The 25412-nt window shown below is 40.2% G+C and overlaps 3 protein-coding genes across 4 annotated transcripts in view; 2 read left to right on the forward strand and 1 right to left on the reverse strand.

The window, feature by feature from the left end:
* LOC125707077 (glycoprotein hormones alpha chain-like) lies at positions 1 to 24844 on the reverse strand. 2 transcript variants are annotated; one of them, XM_048973968.1, is made up of 4 exons: positions 24732 to 24844; positions 885 to 999; positions 475 to 658; positions 1 to 148 (listed from the first exon to the last, which is right to left on the reverse strand). In XM_048973968.1, exons 2-4 carry the CDS (start codon positions 983 to 985, stop codon positions 71 to 73), a joined length of 363 nt encoding a protein of 120 aa, XP_048829925.1. In that variant the 5' UTR covers positions 986 to 999; positions 24732 to 24844; the 3' UTR covers positions 1 to 70. The 2 variants fall into 2 exon arrangements, 1 of the variants encoding a protein (XP_048829925.1); XR_007382170.1 differs by lacking the exons at positions 1 to 148; positions 475 to 658; positions 885 to 999 and adding exons at positions 21864 to 22290; positions 22954 to 23011.
* Positions 4891 to 7103, forward strand: kcnk3b (potassium channel, subfamily K, member 3b). The gene is made up of 2 exons (XM_048974216.1): positions 4891 to 5173; positions 6217 to 7103. Exons 1-2 carry the CDS (start codon positions 4891 to 4893, stop codon positions 7101 to 7103), a joined length of 1170 nt encoding a protein of 389 aa, XP_048830173.1.
* The window catches only part of marc1 (mitochondrial amidoxime reducing component 1), a 7348-nt gene continuing 5632 nt past the window's right edge, over positions 23697 to 25412 (forward strand). Inside the window, exon 1 of the mRNA XM_048973961.1 lies at positions 23697 to 24109. Coding sequence (XP_048829918.1) covers positions 23859 to 24109 — 251 coding nt within the window. The 5' untranslated portion in view covers positions 23697 to 23858. The remainder of the gene's footprint in view (positions 24110 to 25412) is intronic.

A 25412-nucleotide genomic window follows, 5' to 3' on the forward strand; every position in this document is an offset into this window, starting at 1 on the left:
ATGAACAGACACAATTATTTCCTAATAATGATTTCAAACATTATGAAAGTCAAAAGCTCATTCCTGTGGTCTATAACTTATGGTAATAGCAGGTACTACAGTGACAGTCTGTGTGGTTCTCTAGCTTTGTGTTGTCCATCACGATGAGCTGGAAAAAAGCAACAATGACAGGAAATTTTAATTCACACAGTAAGCAGTGGATGACATGTTTAAATAAATTAGATAAATGCAACGATCACCTGTAATGTAAATGAAATGCTAAAGTATCTATTGTTTTGAATACATATTTCATAAAGTGAAATACTTCTAAGTTCTGAATTCCAAAATGCAAGGTTACAGGATTGTGGATATGAAAAAGGTCTGGTTAGCATCTTTTAGTCCTTGAACAAGGGTTTGAGATGGGCTGTATCCCAAAGCTTCCTAGACTCAGTATAGCTTCAAAATCATTTATGTCAAGTCCTTAAAGATGCCTACCGTTTTAACTTCTTTAGCTACGCAGCAAGTTGCCTCAGACGTTATGTTCTTGGGGACCACCATTGTCATCTTGGACCTCAGGGGGGTAGGATAAGCTCTGGAGAAGCAACAGCCCTCACACTGGAAAATGGGGGCTCCTGGCCTTGAGAAGTACTTGTTCTTCTTGAGCTTGCACTCTTTGCAGCTTCCTTTTGGGGTGGTTGCAGGTAGTATGGGACACGGGGAAAATGGGAAGAGTCTCATCAAGGCTCCTCTTTGATTACTCAGTATTTCTTCAGTTCAGTTCTGTACCGATAATCATGATATGTAGATATGCATTATTGAAAACACAAAAAAATTGCTATATTTATAACTATTATGTATATTTTTTTTTTTTGTCGCACATTCAGCAAATGAATGATATTTCAGACTTGCCTTGTATCATCTCACTGTTGGGAAAAGAATCTGCAATTTGCAATAGCATCACCAGTGCAAGAAGACAGGCTCCAGTCAGTTTTCCCATATAAATCATCGTACCTGTAATAACTGGAAAATCAAAGTAACATTTTTCACAAACAGCCGTCTATGGCTTGACCTTCTTCCATTTTCTTACTAAATATGTGCTATTCACCTTTATTATAGTGCAGGACACTAAGTAAAGCGCAATTAAAATATATTAAAAAAAATTTTATGACAAACCTTGGAGTCCTCCTGACTTCTGTGGTGGACAGTTCAATGAGGATGCTTGGGTACTAATGTGGGAATCTTTATACCTGCTCCCTTCCGTCCACAAGTACACACCTGGATTAACTAAAACCCTTTGGCCTTATCGGAGATCAGAATCAGCATGAGCTGCGATGAGATTACGTATGTGCGTTTCCAAAACAGGTTACTTTAATTACCATGGTCCACTAAAAGCTACCTGTCGTAATAACATTAAAATATCATGCTGCAAAAATGTGATCAGAAAACAGCTTTTCTTCCATTATTGTAAAAAGTTATCCAGCGGTATAATAAAATCCTTCTCCTCGGCACGTGTATTTTGTTTTGCGTATAGCAGTGTATGAGCTACTGCTCACGCATACCAAGGTTTTCCAACCACGCACTTACCAAAGAACATTCAGTATATGACCTTTAACAGAATGAACAATATGGTACAATACTAAAAATAATTTGCTCTGGATTTGTCTACATTCTTGCAATCCACACAGAAGGACCTGGTCATATAAACCTACAGAATCAAGATGGCATTTCTGCCTGCTAGAAACAGGTCTGTCCTTATGTAAGCCCTTTATCAGACGTGTCACTATTTCCATGCAATGATCTTAGAGTGCATCTTCAACTTGCTTCGCCACGGCAAGCGATAACACTCCATAACAACACAGAAAATATTTCAGTACTTGAAGATACATTTCATTTCAGATTACAAGGACTGTTCACATATTTGGATACTTCTCAATACTAAAAAGAAGAATGCATTTCATTTTCATCTAAGACCTTCCTCTCTTTACTTTTACTTAACTGTTAGCTGTTTAGTTTCAAATGGTGATTAGTGCCTGCTATACTGCTATACTGCTATACTGCTATACTGGATTATGCAATGTGTAGTATATTTGTACCTTGGCAATTACCTTTAAAAAGGAAAAATAGGAAGATATTTTACTAGTTATTCTATTGTTATTTGCATATGAAATTAACTTTCCATTGGCAGGTGTTATAACATCTGCTGACCTTGGTTACTTTGGAGACCAAGCCACAGTTTCAGGCTGATGTAACTGGATCTAAGCATAGAGCACATACAGTAAAGCCCCACACTGACTGGAGCGCGAAGGTTCTAGCAGATACAGTATAAATATTCTTTAGTTTGTTTCAAAATAGCATTTTTTTTTACCTTGATGATTGAAAAGAAGAATGAGGAGATTAAATACCTGGTACTTTGTATATATGCCATTCCAAGTTTGTTAGCATGCATTAGCGGCAAACTGCCAGGACATGCCTGTTATTCAGCTGATGGGATGGGATGGGGGGGGGGGGGGGTTACTGGTTGTTACCAATTGCCTAGGTGACACTGGCATTTTTCAGTATGACAACATAAGTCAGGATGACCGGAAAAGTCTCCATAAGCACTTTAATGGATTACAGTTTTGCCTTGAACAAGTCTTCCATAGCTGACCTGTCTTCTTCACCCCTGCCTATTCTCTCATATATACAACCTACATTCCTTAACCCAATAATTACCTATGTAGGCTTAGTTGTCCATTACATTCGTAATTTATTTATCATTGTTTTCTAAAATATATCTTAGTTTACATTACTTTAAAGCATTTATTTCTGTAACTCGACGAGAGAACTATATATATGGATTGACGTCCACAGCTGAAGATTATGCCAAACACTGAACTCCAAATGAAATGAATACCATTTGTCCATCTTCTGTAACACCTAATTCAGTACAGGGTCATGGTGAGCCCAAGAAAATGCAGTAGATGACATTCATACTGTAATATCATACATTTGTATTATAATGTTGTATCATGCTCTTCTATTGATTGACATCAATACACATTTCTGTGTCAAAGTTTATTTAATTATCAGGAGAGTTTTGCCATTCTCTTGATTTTCATGCATTTGCGATGGCATAATTATTACTTAGTGTAACTTTAAAACCATATCACAGTGTAATTTTTTAAATGTCATACATCATATACTGAAAATACATATAAAATGACCCAATTAAAATTGTACTATTACCAGAAGGGAATAGAAGATATTCATGGGACCCGCAAATGCCTTTTAATATTGACACAGCTAAGTAAAGGATAACTACGTTGCCAGACAACATCTTGTGAGTCTTGGAAACCGGCTGTTTAAACAGCGTAAGGGTCAACATTGACTCCGCTCAAATTTTAAGTTACGTTTCGTATAATTTGAAATTAATTTTTGTTGCGAAATCAAATTGCTTTGCTTTTTCAAACTTATCTTGTACTTCTACCATGGACTGGAGAATCAGAATTAAGCAGCAATTACAATATTATACTATAATGACATGTAAAGACACTGACCACATATACAAAAGGCTATCATGCATGATCATGTAAAGTTCTACGACAAGGAAGTGTCCTTTACCCTTCATATATAGGTATTTAACTTTGTTTGACATGTAACGCCTCGTAATCTTGTAAGATGACTTTGTGGGTCAGCGTGGCAAAACAAAATGCAGTATTCTGTGCAGTTTAAATAATTATGTATACACAAATAAATCGGGATAATTTCTTTTAAATGGCTTTTAGTAAGTGTGTAAAATATTAAAGAATAAGCATAGCGGACGTATCCTAAGAATTTCTCGAATTATTAAACGTAATAATCCAAATACATATGTAAAAAATACAGACCTTGATTTCATACCAATTTGTATTGTTTCTGTATTGTTTTCAATTTTTAAAGTACTTCAACAATTGAATAAGACCAGGTATTTTAACAGTTAAGCAAATTCATTTAAAGTCTTTAAATGTAACATACACATAACCTTCAGCAATAGAATTTTACTTGTAAATGAAAGGGATAATTTACCGCACAATTCTAAAATAATTTTATATTTTTTTAGCCGGAGGAAAAAGATGCATTGTTCATTTTGAAAGCATTGTCATTTGTATCTTTATGATTAAATATCAGCTTGGCCCATATGTACGCTGTATTTTCTATTCAACACGTATGTCTGCAACAACTTTATTCGAATACTTATAGGCTCTACTGAGTATATAATACGCAATGTTAAATATAGATATATAACCATATTTCTAATAAAAAATAATGAACGTCATTATTATTTAAACAGATTAATTTCTCATTGATCCTCTCATGTATTCAATTTTAATATTGCTGTTGACAAATGTTCAAATACGTATAGCTATCAAAGTTACCGTTATAGAAGATTAAATGGGTGTCACTTACCCTCATGATAGCTATGCAAACATGTAACAACAATGACTTTAAATAATCTTATATTTATAGCTTTTCCGCAGTGCTCTCCGCGGTAAGCCGTATGACAATAATTTAGAGTCACTGAGTAATTCAGTCCCGGGACTAAGCAAGGCATTTCAGTTATTTTAAAAAAATTCTGTTAAATATGTTTATTTATTTATACTATTAATTGGGGAGAATACACACCAGAGAAGCACAGCGAACATTTCCCCCTTTCGTACTGCCATCACAGCAAACGCAAATACAACTTCGGAGGAAATTTCCACAAGTCTCAGAAGTGGGGTGGTGCTGAACAAACAGCTCCCGTGAATGTCATCTTCCCTGACCGAATTCGGAACGCATCTTTGGGCTGACACCGGATTTTCCAGAAGAAGCTGCGAAAGGTTAGCAATGCCGATGACTTATCGATCCTCAAAACTAACATTCCCAACTAAAGTGCGGCTACTGAACTAGATCATGAAGAGGCAAAACGTGAGGACACTCGCCCTGATAATCTGCACGATAGTCTATTTGCTTTTTGGGGCTGCGATCTTCGATGCACTGGAATCTAAACTGGAAACCACGCAGAGAAAGAAGATGCAGAAGAGGAAACTGGAGTTGATGACGAAGTATAATTTAACTGAAATTCATTTTGACGAGCTTGAATGGGTCCTTTTACAGCTGGAGCCTCATAAAGCGGGCCTCCAGTGGAAATTCGCGGGATCATTTTATTTTGCGATCACAGTGATCACAACAATAGGTAAGAAAAGATACATAATAACATGAATAACTATCAATGCCTTAATGGGAATTTGAATAACATCCAATATATATGACTAATATTGTCTAAGTAAAACTGTGGATTTGGTCATCCCAAACTTTTTCCTATAGGGTATTTGCACTAAAACGCAATATCTTCCAGTTGTTTGGTTAGCGATGTCTCTGTGGGATCCTCTGATCTTAAATGTGTGGGGGGGTAAAATCTGAAAGGGGAAAAGGTACGAAAATCCCCATATAAGAAATGTTTTATATATATTTGGAAATGTACTGTAAACGTACCAGGCTACCTGCACTTTTAGTGTTTTGTGTACACGTGGAAAAAAAACTCCCCAACAGCTGTGCAATGGTGCCATATTTTCCGGACCATTAGTTCAAATTATCATTTCTAGGAAATACTGGCATGCCATCCAGGGTGTACCCCAGCCGCGTGCCCTATGCTGCCTGGGATTGGCTGCACCCCTCCCTGCGACCCAGAGCCTGCAGTTAGAAGATGGATGGACGCATTTCTAGGAACAGGAGCACACAAAAACCCTTGCATAATGGGAAACATTATGCAAACTTAAATAGATCCCCCCCCCCCCCCAAAAAAAAAAAAAAAAAAACAAGTCACAGAGACAAACAAATGGAAAAAAATACAAACGCAGCAAATTTGAGTGAAAGGTTTCAAATAAAGAATATTTGCCAGGAAGACAGGGTATCACAGTGGGTCGGACTGTTGACTCACACCTTCAGAAATGGAGATTCAAATTCCACCTCTGTTCTGTATCCATAGAGTTTGCATGCATCCTTCAGGTGCCCCAGTTCCTTATGCTATCCACACATATACAGATTGACTGGCTTTTCTAGATTGTGCACAGAGTGCAGGGCTCTGTGATTGGTCTCCCATCCAGGATGTACCCCTACCTTGTGCTGAACTGCTGTCTTCGATAGGCTCCAGGCCCCACAAGCTATGTTTGGTTGGTAGATGGAAAAAAGACTTGGAAACATGCATAATGTCTATATCAAAACGTGCTTACTCTCTAGGTTATGGACACGCGGCTCCCAGCACAGATGGAGGAAAGGTGTTCTGCATGTTCTATGCCGTGCTGGGGATCCCACTCACTCTGGTCATGTTCCAGAGTCTGGGTGAGCGCATCAACACGTTCGTCAGGTACTTGCTCTGCCGAATCAAGAAGCTCCTCAGAATGCATAAGACCGAGGTCTCCATGGCCAACATGGTTACCATTGGCTTCCTTTCCTGCGTCAGCATCCTGGGTATCGGTGCAGCGGCTTTCTCTCACTATGAAGACTGGAGCTTCTTTCAGGCATATTACTATTGTTTTATTACTCTTACCACAATAGGCTTCGGGGACTACGTGGCTCTGCAGAAAGACCACGCACTGCAGAACAACCCTAAATATGTGGCCTTCAGCTTCTTCTACATCCTGATAGGCTTGACGGTCATCGGAGCATTCCTCAACCTCGTGGTGCTACGCTTCATGACTCTGAACACTGAGGATGAGAGACAGGATGCTGAGTGCCAGGCTTTGCTGTCTCAGAACATGCAGGGACACAAAACTTGTGCTAGGGTCAACAGCACCACCTCTGACCTGGAGGGCTCAGTGCGGAGAGGTCTGTTCTGCGTCTATCCCGAGATGCTTCACTTTCAGTCCATGTGCACATGCCTTTGTTACAAGGGTCGGGAGAAGGTGCCCTACACCATCCCCATGATCTTCCCCCGGGACTGGACATCCTCGAACGTCGCTGCGGAACAGGAAGAGGACTTGGTAGAGCACGTCCCAAATTCTTGCGCTAATATGTACGTGTGCAGTTGCAATGTGCGACACCGGTCTGTGATTAGCGGTACCCCTGCTGTCTCATATCATCATGCAGAAAACGGGGTGCTTTTGAAAAGGCGCAGGTCAATTTAGCGTTAACAGCATTCCTAGTTTTCACACAAGGCTGAAGATATATATTAAGTTTTGGGCTGAGGACATATATTACTTGGTCATTATTTTTATTCGAAAGGGAGGTATCACTGTTCTTATAATCAATATAATTAACTTTACTAATGAGGTAATAGAACAATCGTAAACACACACATTCAGTTATGATTCAGTTTGAATCACACGTGCTTACAGGGAAATGAAACAGTTACATGTTTTGACTGAAACTATATATCTATGGCAAAGGCACTATGATATACAGAAAAACAACGCATACGATACACCAGGGCTGGACAGGGATTAAAGATCCCACAATGAATCTTGCCGATCCGCAAATCAATCCTCCCACCAGGAAAATGTCCGGTATTCCAGATACGTAGAAATGTGCAGGTACATTCACCTTGCAAATTAGTTATTTACAATTCTAAACTTTATCCCATTGGCCACCGAGCCTCGTACTGATAGAAAACTTCGTAAGTCTCTGTCTTGTTTCCTCACTTACTTGTACAAATAATTTTTCGGAAGCAGGTCACTGTGACAACACCAAGACCTACTCATGATACTGCCTGTGAAACGAGAACCAGGAGAGAGCACCGCAATCAGTATCATTTTTCCAGCATCGACATCAACATCAGTTGACATCAACTGAGACAACAATTAAATAACAGATTTTATTGCTGCTTTCAAAGTTGCAAAGATTGTGATCTTCCAGGACCAATATGTTAGAACTTCGATGAAACAATACAGTATTTAACAATGAATTTGACTTATAATTGCTTTGATGACACTGACTTTCAAATAAATATATATATCACTTTTAATTAAAAAAATATATATGCTGCTTTCATTTGTTTGTGCGAGCCCTTGGACGGTAGACAAGTATACAACAATATAAATATTAAACTTAAGTTTTTCGTGACACCTGTCACGCCCCGATCGTCCGAGCCTCCCGTGTGCAACGCCCCCTCATCTACCCAGTGTGGAATCCCCGTGTTACTAGCTGTTTTGATTCATGTTGATTGTTGCTGTGTATTTAAGTCCGCGTTAAAGTATGATTCCACAGTCCGGTCATTTACGTCAGTCCTGCGTGGTTCTCCCAAATAAATCCCCCGTATGGGGTCAAATTAGTGCCAAAAGTCGTGCGCATAAAAACCACGCGCGCATGCGCTCGCGAGCAGAAAATCCATGCTCTCTAAGCGCTCGCGTTCGCTGGACCCTATCTACGCGATCGCGTCTGCTTTGGTAGAAGATGAAGATAATTGACCAATGGATGTGGGATTCACACTGTCATGACGTCGGAGCAAGTAAGTCTTACACTGAGTTCACACCTTTTAGAGATTCTGCTTTCATATTCCACGTTAAGGATTGGAATCGCGTGTGTCTTAATTAATGCAGAGTTGGAATTCAATGCGGTATAGCTGGTATCTCGTGCAATATTGTTTATTCACAGTCTGCTATCATAATTTGGGAATTTCCCGGTACGTCTTACCGTATATAAAAGAATGGGCCAATGTACGGTAAATTGCATTGTGAATAACATTTCTTAATACAACATCACAAAGCCAATTTAATAAATTCAAATCCTGGGAAGCGCGCTCCTCATATATTAGTTCTCGGGTTAGTGTTAGCAGACTATAGGCGAAACCACCTTAAGTGCTATCTATTAATGTTTATTAAATTAGCATTAGAATGGAGAGGTTTTTAATATCTTTTGTCCTTGTAGCTGCTAAATACACTCATTATTAAAGCCATGAAGTTGTCTGCGTGCTACATGGGAATCTCCACTGAGTAAGTGTTTTTGGTGGATTTTATTTAACTTTATATAAAATGTATCATCATACATGAACAAGCACCTCACAAAACAAAAACATTTCATTTTCATAATTAAAACTTTTGAATGGTAGGCCTAGTGTGAGACAAGATCAGAGACAAGATCTTGACACCTCATTAACTATAATTTGTTCTGTGAACAGCTCAGATACCACCTTCTCGAAAGTCTTCTGCATAAAATAGAAATGGGATTCAGCGCGACTCCACTAAATCTGGATTACCTGGAGTTCCTTTGTCATCAGGAGCTGTATCTTCTGCAGGCCCTGTCTAATCACATTGAAGTACCTCCTGCTATCACCCTGGCTTTGCAAGAGCTCTTTGACCTTGTGAGGGCACATCTGGAACGTCCAGCCCCATGTGTCACACAAGAAGTCACTGCCACCAAAGGACGACCCAAGATTTTGATTGAAGAACAACGTTTGAAAGAAATGCTCCATACTGAACTTACTGTCCCTTGCATAGCCACACTGATGGGTGTTTCAAGAAGAACAATCTTAAGAAGAATGAAAGAGTATGAGCTCTGTGTTAGGAACACATATAATTCCATCAGTGATGAGGAACTTGACAATTTGGTTTCTTCTGTCTGGAATGATCTACCAAACGCAGGCTACAAGATGGTCAGAGGGAGGCTGCAGTCAATGGGCTACAGGGTTTGGTGGAGAAGAGTTGCAGCCTCCATGCATAGGGTTGATTCCATGGGCATCATATCAAGGTTGTCAAGTCTTGGCTGTGCTGTACGCAGAATGTACTCTATACCAGGGCCCTTGTCTCTGGTACACGTGGACACAAACCACAAGTTGATCCAGTTTGTATTAACATCAAATTTATTTGAAGTTTGTTCATCTACAGCCCTGGGTGGATTGGTGTGAGGTGGTGGTGGGGCTTTGGAGAAGATTTCCTGCCGATCAACACTGGCAGCTTATATCTATGTGTCATGGAGGTCTCGGGACTCACAGATATTCAGAGACATGTGGACAGTTTACCAGTGTTTTCAGCAGGAAATAGTTATTACTACAAATTGTCACCCCCCCCACAGAAACTGGATCTGGCTATAGTGGGAAAATCTTTGTTTTTTTATTATTTGTGAGAACTTGAAAACCCTTAAATTGCTTTCAGCAAAGTAAACAAAACTTGGAAAAAATATATGCTCATTCACCAGCAGTTTCTAATCTGGGGTCTAAAGTGGTCAGGCTTGCAAGTGTATTTGGTTATTTGTCTATCCTAGCCTGTTGCAGTGTATATTTCCTGTATATTTTGCATGTAAAATGTTGTTTGTTATGTCAGTGCTTAATATTATGATGTAGTCTTCATGAACTTTGTTTTAACCCGACTTAATGGCTTTCTTCATCTTGGCCAGGGACTGCATTTGAAAAGTAGCCACTTGACTAAAATTGACACATTTTCAGAAATGCCAGCAACAATACTGATAATGAACACCTCTCTAACAGACTCTCAGTTGGTTTAGAAAAAAGACTTTTAAGAGAAAAGAAAGCCTTCCTTTGGTTTTGCATTTTTCTCTTTTTTGTTAGCTGTGCACAACATATCAGAAGAATACATTACAATTAAATTAGTTAAGAAATAACAGATTGTGTATATACAATATTAAGGTGATAACAACAACCCTCACTGTCTCTAGGTGCTGCTTCAGACAGGGCATTCTGCAGCAGGGACACCACCCGTCGTGCAGCATTCTGCTAATCTCCCTATCACAACAGCCCACATAACAGAATAACATTAGTGTATGATTCAGTAGGGCTAGTCCAGGTCTGGAAAGTAGTTGGGCCAGATTTTCAAACCAAGAAATTTAGCTGGGCCAGACATTTTCAGCGGCCCAGTAAGCAGCAGGTAATGGCATTTTAAACGAACACAAATCAAGGTACATTATTTTAAAAAGCTACAACTGAACAGAGACTGAGAGCAATATTTTTTTTCCACTTCTGAAATAAGGCAAATATTCTGGTCGTATCTGACCTAGACGCATCTCAAAGTGCATAAAAAGAAAAAAAATGCCTATTAGATGGTAAACTGCCAGACATAAAGAAAAAGGGAAAAATCGGCTATAATTATCATCCGCTTATCATCATCCGGGCTCACCTGGAGCTGCTCCCGGAGGTGCCGCTATGACTCATGGGTAACATGCCAGAATGGGACGGCACCTGTAGGCTGGACCAGTTGTCATGGGACGGCAACATGAACAGACAGGTAGACGAGCTGTCTGAATAAGCAGCTGCAAGTATAACACAATAAATGAAGCAGGTATGTGGTGGGCAGTGTTACAGCGTCTTTAATATGGTCAATACAGAAAAGGCACGTCATCATGTTAGGTATATACTGCCTCCAGTTACTTAATGCCTAACTTTAATACATTGATTGATTTGTTCACTGCTGTAGCCTGTGTCAACTTTCCTTTCAGACAGATGTAAAGTCCTTTCTGTTTTTGTTCTGTAGAGTTTTTTTTTTAACAGCATATGGCTGAATTCTGTTAAACCTCAGATTGAAGAAAATTGTGTTAATTGAAAAGCAAATATGAAAAACTCAGTCCGCAGGAATGTTTTTCAGAAGATTTCTGTGGACTTTTGGAAATTTCACGAAATTCCATCGCTCGATTACATAAACACTGAGTGAGATTTCATTCCCATTACTGCAACGTATGAAGAGGATTATGACTTATTACTTTAGGTTATCGGACTGAGTGAGTTTTGGAAATTTACTCTTCAATCGATAACTGAAGCAGTGCTGTGAATGCAGAGGTTATATACGTCGCATATCAACAGAACTGTATGTTTATATCTTATCTTAATTATTTTGATTAAATGTCTGACTATTCCCAATATGTGTGAACATACTTGACCAAATAAAGCTGATTCTGATTCAGTCAGAGGGTAATCGTCGGTGTGCTGTACTATCGTGGTGACCCACACAGAGAGCTTAGGACCATGATTTCAGTGTGCACTTGTGTGAGGGGACAGGCAGGGCGGCTGGTCACTGGGTGATGCACTCCTGTGGGTATAGGGGCTGGGATAGGGTGCGGAGCGGTTACTCCTCAAGGAGGAGTAACGGTCACAGCCGTGGGAGGAGGAGAAGGAGAGGGTGCTCCCAACCTGGGGGTGTGGGTTTGATGAAGAGCACAGAGACCCTGAGCCTGGGATGAACCAGCTGCCTACTGAAACGAAAGTGGATAAAGACAGAAACTAGAACCTCAAACTAAACAACACAAACAACAATATCAAGTTATATTCAATCATTAAACAGTTATATATTTAATCTAAACAATAGTAATAAATATCGTTCCAATTCAAAATATCATTTATGGGTGAATCTTATGACTTGCATTGGGAAACAGGAAACGGGCCAAGCTGCAGGGCCAGTTCAAAGGCATAGTGCGAGGCGCCCAGAAGGGGGCGCGGTCTGGGCGGAGTCAGCTAAAGAAGAAAAAGGCCTGGCCTTTTTCTGGATGCTGTGGACTGTGTTTGTGTGTGAGCTGCAGCTGCATGTTCCTTACATTTTTTTATCAACACCAGCACCGTGAGGTTTGGCCTGGACTGGGTCCTGTCCTGCACGGTTGAAGGCATGTTGACTGATGGTCAGCCCGTGTTCTGTTGGATCCCACAGAAAGGAAATGGGAATCCCATTTGGATCGGATGCTGACAGTTGAAAAAAAAAACTCATGTCTGTGTGTTATGAAAGAATATCAATAAATGTTTCCGAAAGGGGATGACTCATTTGGTAATTATTTACGGCTTATGTTATGGCTGCCAATTTACAGTCTTTACTGAAGTCTGACTTCTTTCGAGTCACCTTTAATATAGATTGGACACTCTCTATGCAATGTGCAATACTTATATAGATGGTAAATGTTTACCTGCTTGCACAGATGGTTGATTAGGTAATTAGTCTAAGTGTGTGTGTGTGTGTGTGTCCAATCGCATGTATGTCCAAGGTCCATAGTAAAAAATATACACTGATCAAGAGATGCCCGAAAGTGGATGAAATAGGACATTAGTGGGGGTATCACTTAGTGTAACGGGTGCAGGAAAATGAGCAGGACTGCAAGCCAATAATGACCCACTGTCCTTATCTAGCACTTAATATAGTATGCATACAGTGATGTATCTACAATGGACAGCTACTATAAGCAGAGAGCACAGCACAGGTGCTTAATCTGTATGCTATTTCCATCCATCCATCCATTGTCCAAACCACTTATCTTACTGGGTCGCGGGGGGTCCGGAGCCTATCCCGGAATCAATGGGCACGATGCAGGGAACAACCCAGGATGGGGGGCCAGCCCATCGCAGCTCACACTCACACACCATTCACTCACACATGCACACCTACGGGCAATTTAGCAACTCCAATTAGTCTCAGCATGTTTTTGGACTGTGGGGGGAAACCGGAGTACCCGGAGGAAACCCCACAACGACATGGGGAGAACATGCAAACTCCACACCAATGTAACCCAGGCGCAGACTCGAACCCGGGTCCCAGAGGTGTGAGGCAACAGTGCTAACCACTGCACCACCATGCCGCCCCCCCTGTATGCTATTTCATTCTATAAAAAGAAACTTACTGTACTGTACAAAAAAGTATTTCACCACTGCTTCTTCCTCAGCTCCCACTGTTTGCTAGCACATGCATCTTTTGATTTCTTATTGCAATCTGTGCTTTATATTTTTCGTGAAATGTAAGTGCATTATCTGTTTATTAAGTGCTGTGGTTTAATATGTACATTATTATTTCAGTACTGTGTATACTGTCCTTAATGTCTTGCCTCTCATATAACTTGAGATACGCCAAAATTGACATGCAACAAGTGGTCCTGGTTCCAAATGCGGAAGTCGATGGATACCTGTACTTTATATGCTGTAGTGTGCTGGGTGTCAGACATTGCAATGCACCTTGCTTTGATTTTGACCCGTTAGATCAGAGGGAGGTAATCTTATCCAGAAAGGGCCGCTGTGTATGATGGTTTTCACTGCAACTCTCTGAACAGCGACCCTAACGGTTATCCCAATACATTGATCTTACTAGCATATTTAAATGTGTACCTATTCAGGAATATAGTGGTGAAGGCATTCAGAGGAGGACTGATGATTATTAGAGGGAACAAAGGGGCTTTTCAGACAGATTTTCGCCCTAGTCCAGTACTCATTGACAGCCTAATACACCGTGTTTCAGTTTCTCTTGATAGTCAATACATGTCACAGGATGTACATTAATCTGATGGGCAGGCCCTCTTACATATGATGGAAACACTACAACAACTTAAGAATAAGGGTCAGAAGAGTGAAATACATATAATGAGTGTGTAGCTCAGCAGACTAAGACTCTGTGGCTGTGATCAGAAGGTCGACAGTTCGTGCTCGGAATTGGCAGAATAGCCACATGTCCACAGGCTTTTGAACAAGACCTGAAAACCCTGGGGGCCTCAAGGTAGCAGTGTCTTCACTGTCACCCCCAAGCTTGTTCTTGCCTTTATAGAGAGTAAGATGGGGCAAATTATTAATCCCATGGGGCCTCAGCAGAATTACAAATCAGTACAAGGAAAATAGTTGTTAATTTTACATACTACCTTCTGCTGGCCTCATGAGAATATTCAGATTATCATATTTCCCCATAATTGCAATTTTAACATTAAATTTATGATTTTCCCATGGTTCTGTGGCCGCTTAATATGGTAATTATTGATGAAAACTTTTTTAGAAAGTGAAACAATATTAAAATTGCTTTATTGCGTAAAAAAAACTGTTTTTGTTTAGTAAAATAATGTTTTTTCACTCTTTATACTGCCGTCTTGTGGCAAAATTTAAGTACTGCAGTTTGAAAATAATTAAATGATTTCTTCAAAAAATTGCAGTACCTACGTTTGGCCACGAGATGGCAGCAAGAAAATAGAAAAATTATTTTCCCACGGTCTAGTGGCAGCTTTGTGTGGTAGTTGTTTGTATTAAAAATACATTGGACCAAGTCAAATTATTTTAATGAAGAAATAACATCTAAAAGCTGTTATTAGACCGTGGGAAAATAATTTTTCTATTTTCTTGCTGCCATCTCGTGGCCAAAAGTAGGTATTGCAATTTCGGCAAGAAATCATTTGTTTTCAAACTGCAGTACCTACTTTTGGCCACGAGATGGCAGCAAGAAAATAGAAAAATTATTTTCCCACGGTCTAGTAGCAGCTTTGTGTGGTAATTGTTTGTATTAAAAATACATTGGACCAAGTCAAATTATTTTAATGAAGAAATAACATCTAAAAGCTGCTATTAGACCGTGGGAAAATAATTTTTCTATTTTCTTGCTGCCATCTCGTGGCCAAAAGTAGGTATTGCAATTTCGGCAAGAAATCATTTGTTTTCAAACTGCAGTACCTACTTTTGGCCACGAGATGGCAGCAAGAAAATAGAAAAATTATTTTCCCACGGTCTAGTAGCAGCTTTGTGTGGTAATTGTTTGTATTAAAAATACATTGGACCAAGTCAAATTATTTTAATGAAGAAATAACATCTAAAAGCTGCTATTAGACCGTGGGAAAATAATTTTTCTATTTTCTTGCTGCCATCTCGTGGCCAAAAGTAGGTATTGCAATTTCGGCAAGAAATCATTTGTTTTCAAACTGCAGTACCTACGTTTGGCCACGAGATGGCAGCAAGAAAATAGAAAAATTATTTTCCCACGGTCTAGTGGCAGCTTTGTGTGGTAGTTGTTTGTATTAAAAATACATTGGACCAAGTCAAATTATTTTAATGAAGAAATAACATCTAAAAGCTGTTATTAGACCGTGGGAAAATAATTTTTCTATTTTCTTGCTGCCATCTCGTGGCCAAAAGTAGGTATTGCAATTTCGGCAAGAAATCATTTGTTTTCAAACTGCAGTACCTACTTTTGGCCACGAGATGGCAGCAAGAAAATAGAAAAATTATTTTCCCACGGTCTAGTAGCAGCTTTGTGTGGTAATTGTTTGTATTAAAAATACATTGGACCAAGTCAAATTATTTTAATGAAGAAATAACATCTAAAAGCTGCTATTAGACCGTGGGAAAATAATTTTTCTATTTTCTTGCTGCCATCTCGTGGCCAAAAGTAGGTATTGCAATTTCGGCAAGAAATCATTTGTTTTCAAACTGCAGTACCTACTTTTGGCCACGAGATGGCAGCAAGAAAATAGAAAAATTATTTTCCCACGGTCTAGTAGCAGCTTTGTGTGGTAATTGTTTGTATTAAAAATACATTGGACCAAGTCAAATTATTTTAATGAAGAAATAACATCTAAAAGCTGCTATTAGACCGTGGGAAAATAATTTTTCAATTTTCTTGCTGCCATCTCGTGGCCAAACGTAGGTACTGCAATTTTGCGAAGAAATCATTTAATTATTTTCAAACTGCAGTACTTAAATTTTGCCACGAGATGGCAGCAAGAAAATAGAAAAATTATTTTCCCACGGTCTAGTAGCAGCTTTGTGTGGTAATTGTTTGTATTAAAAATACATTGGACCAAGTCAAATTATTTTAATGAAGAAATAACATCTAAAAGCTGCTATTAGACCGTGGGAAAATAATTTTTCAATTTTCTTGCTGCCATCTCGTGGCCAAACGTAGGTACTGCAATTTTGCGAAGAAATCATTTAATTATTTTCAAACTGCAGTACTTAAATTTTGCCACAAGACGGCAGTATAAAGAGCGAAAAAACATTATTTTACTAAACAAAAACAGTTTTTTTTTACGCAATAAAGCAATTTTAATATTGTTTCACTTTCCAAAAAAGTTTTCATCAATAATTACCATATAAAGCGGCCACAGGACCATGGGAAAATCATAAATTTAATGTTAAAATTGCAATTATTGGGAAAAATGATAATCTGAATATTCTCATAAGGCCAGCAGAAGGTAGTATGTAAAATTAACAACTATTTTCCTTGTACTGATTTGTAATTCTGCTGAGGCCCCATGGGATTAATAATTTGCCCCATCTTACTCTCTATAAAGGCAAGAACAAGCTTGGGGGTGACAGTGAAGACACTGCTACCTTGAGGCCCCCAGGGTTTTCAGGTCTTGTTCAAAAGCCTGTGGACATGTGGCTATTCTGCCAATTCTGAGCACGAACTGTCGACCTTCTGATCACAGCCACAGAGTCTTAGTCTGCTGAGCTACACACTCATTATATGTATTTCACTCTTCTGACCCTTATTCTTAAGTTGTTGTAGTGTTTCCATCATATGTAAGAGGGTCTGCCCATCAGAGTAATGTACATCCTGTGACATGTATTGACTATCAAGAGAAACTGAAACACGGTGTATTAGGCTGTGAATGAGTACTGGACTAGGGCGAAAATCTGTCTGAAAAGCCCCTTTGTTCCCTCTAATAATCATCAGTCCTCCTCTGAATGCCTTCACCACTATATTCCTGAATAGGTACACATTTAAATATGCTAGCAAGATCAATGTATTGGGATGACCGTTAGGGTCGCTGTTCAGAGAGTTGCAGTGAAAACCATCATACACAGCGGCCCTTTCTGGATAAGATTACCTCCCTCTGATCTAACGGGTCAAAATCAAAGCAAGGTGCATTGCAATGTCTGACACCCAGCACACTACAGCATATAAAGTACAGGTATCCATCGACTTCCGCATTTGGAACCAGGAAAATTGCATGTCAATTTTGGCGTATCTCAAGTTATATGAGAGGCAAGACATTAAGGACAGTATACACAGTACTGAAATAATAATGTACATATTTAACCACTGCACTTAATAAACAGATACTGCACTTACATTTCACGAAAAAAATAAAGCACAGATTGCAATAAGAAATCAAAAGATGCATGTGCTAGCAAACAGTGGGAGCTGAGGAAGAAGCAGTGGTGAAATACTTTTTTGTACAGTACAGTAAGTTTCTTTTTATAGAATGAAATAGCATACAGGGTGCAGGTGGTGCAGTGGTTAGCACTGTTGCCTCACATCTCTGGGACCCGGGTTCGAGTCTGCGCCTGGGTTACATTGGTGTGGAGTTTACATGTTCTCCCCATGTCGTTGTGGGGTTTCCTCCGGGTACTCCGGTTTCCCCCCACAGTCCAAAAACATGCTGAGACTAATTGGAGTTGCTAAATTGCCCGTAGGTGTGCATGTGTGAGTGAATGGTGTGTGAGTGTGAGCTGCAATGGGCTGGCCCCCCATCCTGGGTTGTTCCCTACCTCGTGCCCATTGATTCCGGGATAGGCTCCGGACCCCCCGCGAATAATAAGCGAATAATTAACGATAAGCGGTTTGGACAATGGATGGATGGATGGAAATAGCATACAGATTAAGCACCTGTGCTGTGCTATCTGCTTATAGTAGTTGTCCATTGTAGATACATCACTGTATGCATACTATATTAAGAGCTAGATAAGGACAGTGGGTCATTATATGGCTTGAAGTCCTACTCATTTTCCTGCACCCGTTACACTAAGTGATACCCCCACTAATGTCCTCTTTCATCCACTTTCGGGCATCTCTTGATCAGTGTATATTTTTTACTATGGACCTTGAACATACATGCGATTGGACACACACACACACACACACACACACACACACCCACACAGACTTACACTAATTACCTAATCAACCATCTGTGCAAGCAGGTAAACATTTACCATCTATATAAGTATTGCACATTGCATAGAGAGTGTCCAATCTATATTAAAGGTGACTCGAAAGAAGTCAGACTTCAGTAAAGACTGTAAATTGGCAGCCATAACATAAGCCGTAAATAATTACCAAATGAGTCATCCCCTTTCGGAAACATTTATTGATATTCTTTCATAACACACAGACATGAGTTTTTTTTTTTCAACTGTCAGCATCCGATCCAAATGGGATTCCCATTTCCTTTCTGTGGGATCCAACAGAACACGGGCTGACCATCAGTCAACATGCCTTCAACCGTGCAGGACAGGACCCAGTCCAGGCCAAACCTCACGGTGCTGGTGTTGATAAAAAAATGTAAGGAACATGCAGCTGCAGCTCACACACAAACACAGTCCACAGCATCCAGAAAAAGGTCAGGCCTTTTTCTTCTTTAGCTGACTCCACCCAGACCGCGCCCCCTTTCTGGGCGCCTCGCACTATGCCTTTGAACTGGCCCTGCAGCTTGGCCCATTTCCTGTTTCCCAATGCAAGTCATAAGATTCACCCGTAAATGATATTTTGAATGGGAACGATATTTATTACTATTCTTTAGATTAAATATATAACTGTTTAATGATTGAATATAACTTGATATTGTTGTTTGTGTTGTTTAGTTTGAGGTTCTAGTTTCTGTCTTTATCCACTTTCGTTTCAGTAGGCAGCTGGTTCATCCCAGGCTCAGGGTCTCTCTGCTCTTCATCAAACCCACACCCCCAGGTTGGGAGCACCCTCTCCTTCTCCTCCCCCCACAGCTGTGACCGTTACTCCTCCTTGAGGAGTAACCGCTCCGCACCCTATCCCAGCCCCTATACCCACAGGAGTGCATCACCCAGTGAGCAGCCGCCCTGCCTGTCCCCTCACACAAGCGCACACTGAAATCATGGTCCTAAGCTCTCTGTGTGGGTCACCACGATAGTACAGCACACCGACGATTACCCTCTGACTGAATCAGAATCAGCTTTATTTGGCCAAGTATGTTCACACATATTGGGAATAGTCAGACATTTAATCAAAATAATTAAGATAAGATATAAACATACAGTTCTGTTGATATGCGACGTATATAACCTCTGCATTCACAGCACTGCTTCAGTTATCGATTGAAGAGTAAATTTCCAAAACTCACTCAGTCCGATAACCTAAAGTAATAAGTCATAATCCTCTTCATACGTTGCAGTAATGGGAATGAAATCTCACTCAGTGTTTATGTAATCAAGCAATGGAATTTCGTGAAATTTCCAAAAGTCCACAGAAATCTTCTGAAAAACATTCCTGCGGACTGAGTTTTTCATATTTGCTTTTCAATTAACACAATTTTCTTCAGTCTGAGGTTTAACAGAATTCAGCCATATGCTGTTAAAAAAAAACTCCACAGAACAAAAACAGAAAGGACTTTACATCTGTCTGAAAGGAAAGTTGACACAGGCTGCAGCAGTGAACAAATCAATCAATGTATTAAAGTTAGGCATTAAGTAACTGGAGGCAGTATATACCTAACATGATGACATGCCTTTTCTGTATTGACCATATTAAAGACGCTGTAACACTGCCCACCACATACCTGCTTCATTTATTGTGTTATACTTGCAGCTGCTTATTCAGACAGCTCGTCTACCTGTCTGTTCATGTTGCCGTCCCATGACAACTGGTCCAGCCTACAGGTGCCGTCCCATTCTGGCATGTTACCCATGAGTCATAGCGGCACCTCCGGGAGCAGCTCCAGGTGAGCCCGGATGATGATAAGCGGATGATGATTATAGCCGATTTTCCCTTTTTCTATGTCTGGCAGTTTACAATCTAATAGACATTTTTTTTCTTTTTATGCACTTTGAGATGCGTCTAGGTCAGATACGACCAGAATATTTGCCTTATTTCAGAAGTGGAAAAAAAATATTGCTCTCAGTCTCTGTTCAGTTGTAGCTTTTTAAAATAATGTACCTTGATTTGTGTTCGTTTAAAATGCCATTACCTGCTGCTTACTGGGCCGCTGAAAATGTCTGGCCCAGCTAAATTTCTTGGTTTGAAAATCTGGCCCAACTACTTTCCAGACCTGGACTAGCCCTACTGAATCATACACTAATGTTATTCTGTTATGGGGGCTGTTGTGATAGGGAGATTAGCAGGATGCTGCACGACGGGTGGTGTCCCTGCTGCAGAATGCCCTGTCTGAAGCAGCACCTAGAGACAGTGAGGGTTGTTGTTATCACCTTAATATTGTATATACGCAATCTGTTATTTCTTAACTAATTTAATTGTAATGTATTCTTCTGATATGTTGTGCACAGCTAACAAAAAAGAGAAAAATGCAAAACCAAAGGAAGGCTTTCTTTTCTCTTAAAAGTCTTTTTTCTAAACCAACTGAGAGTCTGTTAGAGGGGTGTTCATTATCAGTATTGTTGCTGGCATTTCTGAAAATGTGTCAATTTTAGTCAAGTGGCTACTTTTCAAATGCAGTCCCTGGCCAAGATGAAGAAAGCCATTAAGTCGGGTTAAAACAAAGTTCATGAAGACTACATCATAATATTAAGCACTGACATAACAAACAACATTTTACATGCAAAATATACAGGAAATATACACTGCAACAGGCTAGGATAGACAAATAACCAAATACACTTGCAAGCCTGACCACTTTAGACCCCAGATTAGAAACTGCTGGTGAATGAGCATATATTTTTTCCAAGTTTTGTTTACTTTGCTGAAAGCAATTTAAGGGCTTTCAAGTTCTCACAAATAATAAAAAAACAAAGATTTTCCCACTATAGCCAGATCCAGTTTCTGTGGGGGGGGGGGGGTAACAATTTGTAGTAATAACTATTTCCTGCTGAAAACACTGGTAAACTGTCCACATGTCTCTGAATATCTGTGAGTCCCGAGACCTCCATGACACATAGATATAAGCTGCCAGTGTTGATCGGCAGGAAATCTTCTCCAAAGCCCCACCACCACCTCACACCAATCCACCCAGGGCTGTAGATGAACAAACTTCAAATAAATTTGATGTTAATACAAACTGGATCAACTTGTGGTTTGTGTCCACGTGTACCAGAGACAAGGGCCCTGGTATAGAGTACATTCTGCGTACAGCACAGCCAAGACTTGACAACCTTGATATGATGCCCATGGAATCAACCCTATGCATGGAGGCTGCAACTCTTCTCCACCGAACCCTGTAGCCCATTGACTGCAGCCTCCCTCTGACCATCTTGTAGCCTGCATTTGGTAGATCATTCTAGACAGAAGAAACCAAATTGTCAAGTTCCTCATCACTGATGGAATTATATGTGTCCCTAACACAGATCTCATACTCTTTCATTCTTCTTAAGATTGTTCTTCTTGAAACACCCATCAGTGTGGCTATGCAAGGCACAGGAAGTTGTGTATGGAGCATTTATTTCAAACATTGTTCTTCAATCAAAATCTTGGGTCGTCCTTTGGTGGCAGTGACTTCTTGTGTGACACATGGGGCTGGACGTTCCAGATGTGCCCTCACAAGGTCAAAGAGCTCTTGCAAAGCCAGGGTGATAGCAGGAGGTACTTCAATGTGATTAGACGGGGCCTGCAGAAGATACTGCTCCTGATGACAAAGGAACTCCAGGTAATCCAAATTTAGTGAAGTCGCGCTGAATTCCATTTCTATTTTATGCAGAAGACTTTCGAGAAGGTGGTATCTGAGCTGTTCACAGAACAAATTATAGTTAATGAGGTGTCAAGATCTTGTCTCTGATCCACACACTAGGCCTACCATTCAAAAGTTTTAATTATGAAAATGAAATGTTTTTGTTTTGTGAGGTGCTTGTTCATGTATGATGATACATTTTATATAAAGTTAAATAAAATCCACCAAAAACAATTACTCAGTGGAGATTCCAATGTAGCAGGCAGACAACTTTATGGCTTTAATAATGAGTGTATTTAGCTATAAGGACAAAAGATATTAAAAACCTCTCAATTCTAATGCTAATTTAATAAACATTAACAGATAGCACTTAAGGTGGTTTCGCCTATAGTCTGCTAACACTAACCCGAGAACTAATATCTGAGGAGCGCGCTTCCCAGGATTTGAATTTATTAAATTGGCTTTGTGATGTTGTATTAAGAAATGTTATTCACAATGCAATTTACCGTACATTGGCCCATTCTTTTATATACGGTAAGACGTACCGGGAAATTCCCAAATTATGATAGTAGACTGTGAATAAATAATATTGCACGAGATACCAGCTATACCGTATTGAATTTCAAGCTCTGCTTTAATTAAGACACACGCGATTCCAATCCTTAACGTGGAATATGAAAACAGAATCTCTAAAAGATGTGAACTCAGTGTAAGACTTACTTGCTCCGACGTCATGACAGTGTGAATCCCACATCCATTGGTCAATTATCTTTATCTTCTACCAAAGCAAATAGCAAATCGTAGTCAATATTTAAAAAAAAAAAAAAAAAACAATCAAAGAAGCGGAGCCATTAGCCACTGTTCCCGCCTCCAAAGTGTCAAAATTCTTCCTGTCGAGCGAGCGAGCGCTGTGCAGACACGAGCGCGTAGATAGGGTCCAGCGAAGGCGCGCGTAGAGGGGATGGGTTTTCAGCAAGCGAGCGCACACACGCGCGTGGTTTTTATGCGCGCGACTTTTGGCACTAATTTAATACCATACCCCCGACTCCTAGCTCCGTGCCCCAGCGATCACGACAACACCCCACGTATATTTAGTCCTTTGCCTGACACCTTAAACTTATTCCTTTGACTTACTTGTAACTTTCCTGTATTTGCTTCACTTTCAATATTATTGGTAGAAACAGGTGCTGGAACTCCCCTTGTTATTCAGTACTGGGTGCTGGTACATCCTTTATTATTTAGTACCAGCAGATACTGAGAGATGCCAGTAGGGCTTCTCTTTGGGAAAAAGAGGTGCTGATATTACCATTTATAGAAATGGTAAAAAATAAGTGATAGGCAATACTAACCAGCAGAAAAAAAACGGTTGACACGTCACTGTTACCTTGCAAGAGATGCAGCTGTTTCCAGTTAAATACTAACCAAAATTAAATAATATTGCATAAAAGTTAATAAATATTAAATCGACGTAATCCCGTCTGCCTCGGGCGCAGCTTCGGGAACGTTTCTAAGACCGCTGTTTCCAGCCCGAATAAATACGGTGATACACTCAAGGGCATAAATGCGGCCGAGGTTGTAGTTTAAGGTTTATCTAAGTTCACATTTTCAGTCACTGAATCGCAGACATGGGATTCCGAGACGCCACAATGACCGTGTTCGCGGCGCATCGGACAGCCGTGCTGTGCGCGGTGGGGATGGGGCTGGTTTCGGCCGCGTTGTGCGTCGGGTTCAGGTATTTTCGAAGACCGAAGAAAGTTAGTCGAGTAGGGGTTGTCTCGCAGGTTAACGTGTTTCCTCTGAAATCCGGCAAAGGACTTTCTGTAACTACTGCACAGTGCCTAGAAATGGGTCTGAAGTATGGCGAACTTAAAGACCGGTGAGTACTTAAGATTATTTTTGTTTTCAATATTAATAACGTGTATTAAAGGCAATGTAAAGCAAGGCAGGTTTATTTATATAGCGGGCAATGGAATGTGCTTTACCGAGGCAGAGGAATGCAGTGACAGACATTAAAATCACATTTAAGACAAAGAATAAATAATACAAAAAGTTTATGAAGTCAATAAAATTAATGACGTTTCATAATTTTGATGCTTCCGAAATAGATCCATCCGGAAACACTAATAAGGTGCGTGCGACAGTGTAATGCATTATAAACATGCACGTATTTAATACACGTAATATAAGTGAATCAGATGGCATGGATCTTATAGTGCTTTTACTGTGCGGATATTGCATTTGGTCCGGCGATGTTGGTGCCAGCCCGGTCAAAATGAAATTACTGAAACGACTGGGAGACACTGAGTTGATTTAATCCACAAGTATAATTGAATTGTGGTTTTCAACAACAGGTTGTTTAGAAACAAAGTTATTCACCTACGGGGAGGATTAGTAATTTACACCTGAAACAATTTCCGTTGCAAAAACTGAGATTAGAATGTGGATCACACAGCTACCGTGACAACTAATGCTCTGAACCAAGTTTGAATCAGGATTACCTGACCGAAACTTGGGGTTTGAAGGGCGCTGCTGCCGCCTGGTTACGTAGAGGAATGCAGCCCCTGGATTCGGACGCAGCCTTTGTCGCTTTTCGATGATTCGCGCAATGCATCTTGGGATCTCGGCTAAAGAACATCGCGTTTCTAGGGGGCGTCTGAAGGAGCCTTTGAAGCGGGACTTGTCGCGCTGCCGAGACACATTCGCCCTTCGGGTGCAGCCTTTAAAGGCTACAAAGACCGCATCCTTCGAAGGGTGCAACCCCTGAATTCGGATACAGCTACATAAGTGGCAAGATTTCTTCGGTTAGGCATTCTGTCATTCCCCGGTGCATATCTTCGTGATTTATTCAAGAATACCCCCCTGCGACCAATAAGCTTTATCTTATTTATTTTAACTCCTGTTTTGAGCCTCACATTTCAAACAAAACGCACGGTGGGTTTGCACTCATATCTTTATTGAAAATCTATGTAATAGAACGATGACACGGCAACAGAAAATATGCTTAGCACTCAAAAGGCTGTTTTGAGGTCCAGTGAGTGCGTGGATTCACTGTCACCCCAGAGAGCCCTTTTTGTGGAATGTGTGGTACTGCGCGATATTGCCACAATCAGGTGAGACTCAAAAGCCAAGACTCGCAAGTTCTTTGTCGATACATCCATGCACAAGTTTACGGTGTATTT

The sequence above is a fragment of the Brienomyrus brachyistius genome, chromosome 14 (genome assembly GCF_023856365.1).
Source record: "Brienomyrus brachyistius isolate T26 chromosome 14, BBRACH_0.4, whole genome shotgun sequence".
NCBI classification, from domain to species: domain Eukaryota; kingdom Metazoa; phylum Chordata; class Actinopteri; order Osteoglossiformes; family Mormyridae; genus Brienomyrus; species Brienomyrus brachyistius.